At 47.8% G+C, this 6917-nt stretch overlaps 1 protein-coding gene across 1 annotated transcript; it reads left to right on the plus strand.

The window, feature by feature from the left end:
• The first annotated feature begins 4551 nt into the window (after positions 1–4551).
• LOC123090642 (uncharacterized) lies at positions 4552–6467 on the plus strand. Its single transcript, XM_044511961.1, has 3 exons — positions 4552–5550; positions 5674–5802; positions 6108–6467. Exons 1-3 carry the CDS (start codon positions 4642–4644, stop codon positions 6222–6224), a joined length of 1155 nt encoding a protein of 384 aa, XP_044367896.1. The 5' UTR covers positions 4552–4641; the 3' UTR covers positions 6225–6467.
• Positions 6468–6917: the final 450 nt, after the last annotated feature.

Raw genomic sequence — 6917 nt, forward strand, 5'->3', positions numbered from 1 at the left:
AGTTGTGACCGAACAATACCGATCTACAACATAGAAAATGACATACGAAGCCAGAAATCGTGTGCCCTCCACAGAATCGCTGCTCACAATAGATCAAAGTTACTCTGCCGCTTTACCATCTAGGTGTGGATGGGAAGCAGTAAAGGTTGCGCAAAAGAAGGAAGACTGAGGACAAGGCGTCGGCTGCCGGACCCCGCCACTGGCTGCTGGAGTAGGAGAGTAGGGGCGACTTGGGCTATGGGGGAAATAGCCCTGGAGGGAGAGGGAGGAGGTCGCCCTGGTTGCGAGCTACCGGTGCCGGGCAATCACCGCTGGCTGCTAGGTTGGGAGCACTGGCGGCTAGGGTTGGGAACTTGCGGTAGAACGTGGATAGTGGGGCTCGTGCGAGACTGGAGAAAGGATCCAGAAACGTGAGGGCCTTGAGAGTTAAAGTAATGGGCCGTCATTTTCTACGAGATGTGGCCCATGTTCGGTTGTATTCGGTCGCTTCGGATAGCCAATGCGTGAGACCGAATTGCCCGAAGTTAATTCGGTTTTCTAGCGCTGAGAACCGGAGTTGTGACCGATCTTATCGGGTTCGGTCTATTCGGCTTCGGTCTCGGTTCTTTCGGTTCGGTAGTTCGGTCAACGGTTAATATGCCCACCCCTAGTGATCATAAAGATGCTCTACATGTATCTCTAAAGGTGTTTGTTGAGTTGGCATAGATTGAGATTAGGATTTGTCACTCCGAGTATCGGAGAGGTATCTCAGGGCCCTCTCGGTAATACACATCATAAGCTTGCAAGCAAATGACTAAGGAGTTAGTCACAACGTGGTGTATTATGGAACGAGTAAAGAGACTTGCCGGTAACGAGATTGAACTAGGTATGAAGATACCGACGATCGAATCTCGGGCAAGTAACATACCGATGGACAAAGGGAATTACATATGTTGTCATAACGGTTCGACCGATAAAGATCTTCGTAGAATATGTAGGAGCCAATGTGGGCATCCAGGTTCCGCTATTGGTTGTTGACCGGAGAGGTGTCTTGGTCATGTCTACATAGTTCTCAAACCCGTAGGGTCCGCACGCTTAACGTTCGTTGATGATATAGTGTTATATGAGTTATATGTTTTGGTGATGGAATGTTGTTCGGAGTCTCGGATGGGATCACGGACACGACGAGGAGTCTCGAAATGGTCAAGAGGTAAAGATTGATATATAGTACGATGGTATTTGTACATCGGAAGTGTTTCGGGATGTACCGGAAAGGAATCGTGTCACCGGAAGGGGTTCCGGGCACCCCCCGGCAAGATATGGGCCTTATGGGCCAAAGGAGGGGATAGGCCAGCCCACAAGAGGGCTGGTGTGCCCCTCCCTTGTTTGGCCAGCCTTAGGGAAGGAAAAGGGGGAGGGGCTAGCCCCTCCCGCCTTTCCCTCTCATGGGAGAAAGGAAGGGTTGATTTGGTGTGTGGGAGATGGTTCGATGATCCGGACGTGGCGCGATCCCTGGATTCCAAGGGGACCAGCCCGCCGGCCAATTACACCTAAGCGCCAATGTAGACGCAACCGTGTCTCGCAGCTACTGAATGAGGATACATCATGGAATGTTGGACTATTATAACAACACTTCTGGCCGGTCGACGTTGCAAATATTCGAAGTATTAAAACTTCAGCTCGGCAGCAAGAAGATTTTGTGGCGTGGCAACCAGAGCTGAAGGGTTGCTTCACAGTACGGAGTGCATACAAGCTGGCAATGGAGGAGCATGAACAGAAGTTCTCGGGTGGTGCTTCGAGCTTGAACCCAGATGGCGCACGTTCGATGTGGAGGCTCATCTGACAGGCGGATGTTCCCCACAGAATGCGTATCCACACATGGAAGGTAGCTACTAGTGCTCTTGCCACAAACTCGAAAAAAGAGACCGTCACATTGCTAAAAGAGCTACATGTCCAGTTTGTGGTAAAGATGTTGAAGATACATACCATGCAATGATAACTTGTGATAACGCATCCATTCTTTGGGATACTATGAAAACTGTGTAGCCAATCCCGGTGAAGGAAGAAGTCACAAACACGGGAGAGGAGTGGTTGCTGCATCTACTTGGCTCTCACCCAGCTATCACCAGAGAGATGATTATTATGCTACTATGGAGAATTTGGAGCCTCCATAATGATCTGACACATGGAAAGAATATCCCACCTACGGAGGTGTCTAAGAATTTTCTATGTTCATATTTGAACTCAGTACGTGATGTTCATCATCTATCAGTTGAGCAAGTCACTAAGGGGAAGACACCGGTCAACTCTTTCATACAGGGTTGCAGCAATGCGGCCCGGCTCCCTGTTCTCCCTTGGGAACCACCTCCCATGGGCAGTCTTGCCCTATCGGTTGACGGCCACTTTTCACCGGATGAGGGAATAGCGGGGGCTAGAATGGTACTTCGAGATAGTCACGGAGGTGTCACGTTCGCATCTTGTCATGTTCTATTTTTCTGCAATGATACCCTCGAAGCTGAGCTACAGGCAATATTGAAGGGTATGACTCTTGCTTTACAGTGGTCTACCCTGCCGATCGTCGTGCAATCTGATTCAATGGATGCTCTATCAGGCATATGATGATTCACTAGCCAGATCTACCTATGGTAATTTGATAAAGGAAATTAAGGCTTTGATGGAAGAACGGGAGTTTACTACAGTGAAGATAGCATGATCACAAAATATGGTTTCTCACCTTTTAGCTAATTATGCTCGGACGGAGCATAGTACCGTGTGTTGGTTACATATCATGCTCCACCTTTTATTAGTCCTCTTGTATTAGCAGTCTGTAAGCCTAATGGCGAGTATACAATTTGACAACCCATTTAGAGGATCTACATCCGGTCTTCCTAAATTGATTAGGGACGCAGGACCACTGAGCAAACATAAGAGAAGAAACTTTTTGATTTAATCGGACCTCTTAAAGCCTCCTTAAATGCCTGAGTTTTCCGGCACTCATCATATTAGCCTCATCGGGCATGTCCGCTTAGTGGTTTTGCGTCTCTCCCATAGGATTTGTCCCACCACACAACATCCTTTTCTTTATTATTATTATTATTATTATTATTATTATTATTATTATTATTATTATTATTATTATTATTATTTCTTTTCTTTTTCCTTATTCATCAATCACATGCATATGATTAGACATATAGGAAAAAAAGAGGATATGACAGCATGGACGGACAAATAGGAAGTTAAAACGAACACGTCCGCACATTGACCGGGCGCGTCTGCAGACGTTTGAGTGACTAATTTGCCTAATCCGACTGTAGATGCACTTATAGTACATAATTCAATAGTACTACGGGATTGCTAGATTTCTGTCGACTGTATTCGTCAAATCTTATACGAAGATCTGTGTAATTTTTTAATCGTTTTATAACTATTTTTCATATTTTCTATGACTTGATTGAGACTTGATTATGTAGAGCGATCTAGCCACACCCATCTCTACCTAATAATAAAGCACGCAGGGTTTCTGCCCATTCGTCGCGCCAATTTGCAAAAAAGCCCCTGCGTTTACATGAAATCAACCCGCAGTCCAGATTTAAGTCACTCCGAACCGTTATTTTACAGTTTTTCAAAAACCCCCTTGACTTTTTAGGTATTCTATTCGCGGATCATATTTAATACAAACAAATGCTTTTCTAAATCATCCATATCTTTTAAACCGTAACTCCGATTTAAACATGTTATATATGAATTTTGATTAGAAAAATATGTAGAATATAAATATAAGATTACTTTAACCTGTTAAGTATTTATAAATATTATTTTGAAAAATATTTAATTCAAACAAATGGTTTTCTAAATTATACGCATCTTTTAAACCGTAACTCCGATTTTAATATGTTATATATGAAATTTGATTAGAAAAATGTGTGAAATCTGTATATGATGTTAATTTTACCTGTTAAATATTTTTTAAATATTGTTTTGGAAGGAAACTTATAACTATAGCGCACGATCCATTTTTCTTTGATACAGGCGGCGATCCGGATTGCAAAGAAACACCCACTATAATCATATAGGGAAAAGAAAACATCGAGAACTACACATGCATACCTCTGAATACGTTGCAGGGGAAAACAACAGATTTCTCATTGCGAGTGTGAGAGAAAGCGAGAGAGAGGGAGAGGGAGGACAGATGGAGAGAGAGACGTCTTAGGATTAACCACATTCTAACACGTTTTGGTTTGTGTGAACACTAAGTCCATCGCCGGCGAGGGTGGGAAAAAGGATAAGCGGCAACACAAATATGATGTGTCGCTAAAATAAAGGAGATGGACCTATTGTGGTCTTGAGTGATGGTTGTTCGCTTAAGAGTGTGTGTTGTGTTTTTTCTCCCGTTGCAACGCACGGGCTCTTTTGCTAGTAGTACTAATCTACCTTGGGCAAATAACTAGATTTTCGGGCGCTTCAGACTTCTTCATTGACTACCCTTTCGTGTTTACCGTAGTACTACCGTATTCGAGAAAAGGCCGAATCTTGTCTTTTTTTTCTTATACTATACTATAAATAAAAGTGTAAAAAGCCCGGACGCCCTTCTGGTATTCACCACCTAATAGCTGCCTTCTGCCATAGAACAAGAACCCAAGAAAGCCGCGCACCGCAGCCATGGAGATGGCCCGCGCCTTCTTCCACACCCCGCAGCGGCAGCACCACCTCGCGGAGCTCCGCATTGAGGGAGACCAGTCGCCGGTCGCCTTCTCTGACCCCTGCGCCGCCGGCCGCAAGCGCCGCTGCCTCTTCCCCGCCTTCTCCCCGCGCAAGAAAATGTTGGTCGACCTTCCCCCCTTCTCCTCCGCGCCCGCGCCTTCCCCGCCACCCAGCGCCGGACGCACCGTCAGCGCTTTCTCGTCGGCTCTGTCGCCTTCCAGCGGAAGCAACGGAAGCTTCGCGTTCTGCGCTTTGCCGGAGCAGCCGTCGCCCGAGGGCTCCAACCGCAGCGGCGCCTTCGCGTTCTTGACTTCGCCCGAGCGGTCGCTGACACCCATGGGTTCCACCGCCAGCAGCGGTTTTGGGGTCTTTTCTTCTCGGCCGTCGTTATCTCCCGGCCACGGGAGCTCCAACGGAACCGGCGCCATCGCGTCCTTGGCTCCCCCGACGCCGACGCGCACGGGATCCAACGGCAACGACGGCGGGGAACCGGCGTTCCTGGCTTCTCCGAACCCGGCGCTCGGGCGGAAAGATTCTTCAGCGTCTGCGGCAGACAAGGTGTTGTCTCCCGCGGGTCCCAGGATTAGCGGCGGTGGCGATTTCGTCATCTCGCCGCCACTCTTCCTCCCGGCTTCCCGGACGTCGGCATCTCCGGGGCGGAAGCCCGAGGGGAGCACCCTCTGGTCACGGCGCCGCGGGAACAAGCGGCAGTTGGAAGAGCAGCTGCAGGTCACCGTGCCGCTGAAGAAGGTCGCCAAGACGGAAGCGCTGGCCATCGGCGACCCTACCCGTCGCGCCGCCCTGTCCGTGTCGTCGACCAGGCCGTGCTGCGCGTTCGTCAATTCGCCGGCGAAGGCGATCAATCAGGTATCGCGACGCTTCCCCCTCCCTGCTCGATCTTCCGCCTCTGCGGTTGAGTTTTGGATTTCTTCGCCTGTTACTGGTAATTGCGATTCGCGTCTCTGATTTCTCTGGCTTCGGTCGCTGCAGGAAGCCAACAAGGACATCCTCGCCGCCAGCGGCGCATCCTGCTCGTCATCGCCGCATCAGTCACCGGCGGGAAAGATCTGCACGTTCGGCACATCGCCAACAAGGCCGCTGGAGAAGGCGAGCAGGCGGGTAAGCCATTCCCACTTTCCTAGAAGTCCATGTTCTCTCTGTTAACCCGATCACCTGAATCATCCGAAGTTCGCATATCTGCATATCACCATGATCGTTTTGTTCAGCGATCCTTGGCTATTCAGAAAAATGAGCATTCTCATTTTGTTTATCGATAAGAAATCACTCGAGAATGCAACAAATCGCGATCATTTTGTTCAGTTCCACCGATGCATCCGTCAGTTTAATGGTTAATGCCGCTCGTTTCCGGTGCCTCTTTCTGTCATGTTGGTAGTTTGCCTTAAACGAAATCTACACTCGTACAGGAGAGCGAGGGCGGAGGTGGCCACGGAGCGGCGGCGTGCCCAGGCGCCGAGCTGGTGGTGCGCGTGACCTGCTCGTGCGGTGCCCGGAAGGAGTTCTGCTTCGACCACCGCCACTGACGAGCTCGTTCCCCCGTCCGTCGCCACCGGCAGTTACTTCGTCAATGGGTTGCTTTATCAGTCTGACCTGAATTCAGGACACCGATAACTGCATTGTGCTCGGAACTCTGTGTGTGCTATGAAAGCTGTAGCAAGTGGACGGTTCTCTCTGTAGTATCCCTGCTGTTTCTTCTTGATTTGAACTGGAAAGTGTTGAAGAGTCAAAGACGCTTGTGTTCCTGGTAAATGTACGCCGTTCCTTGATGTGATGGTGATCTCCGCCATTTTCTTTCTTGTTTCTAGCCACATTTTTTTTCCACATTACTCTCCTGAACCAATTCCACTCGGTTTTTCTAGCCGAGGTTGAAAATAAAATAAAATACTCCCTTTGTAAAGAAATACTATCTCCGTCCTGGTTTATAGGTCCCCTTTGTAGTCTGTGCCAAATTTTGACTAAAGATTTAATTAACAAAATATTAATGCATGTCAAGAAATATTATCCCATTGAATTCGTATTTGAACATAGTTTTCAAAAATATAATGTTTGATGACATAACATTTTGTTAGTTTAATCTATGGTCAAAATTTGGCACAAAATACAATGTGGATCAGTAAACCCGGACGGAGATAGTATAAGAGTGGGACTCAGTTTGAGAACTAATTCCAAACTTCAAAACCGGCTGGCCCACACCTTAAATTAAGCACCCGGTTCAG

The sequence above is a fragment of the Triticum aestivum genome, chromosome 1B, assembly GCF_018294505.1.
Source record: "Triticum aestivum cultivar Chinese Spring chromosome 1B, IWGSC CS RefSeq v2.1, whole genome shotgun sequence".
Taxonomy (NCBI): Eukaryota; Viridiplantae; Streptophyta; class Magnoliopsida; order Poales; family Poaceae; genus Triticum; species Triticum aestivum.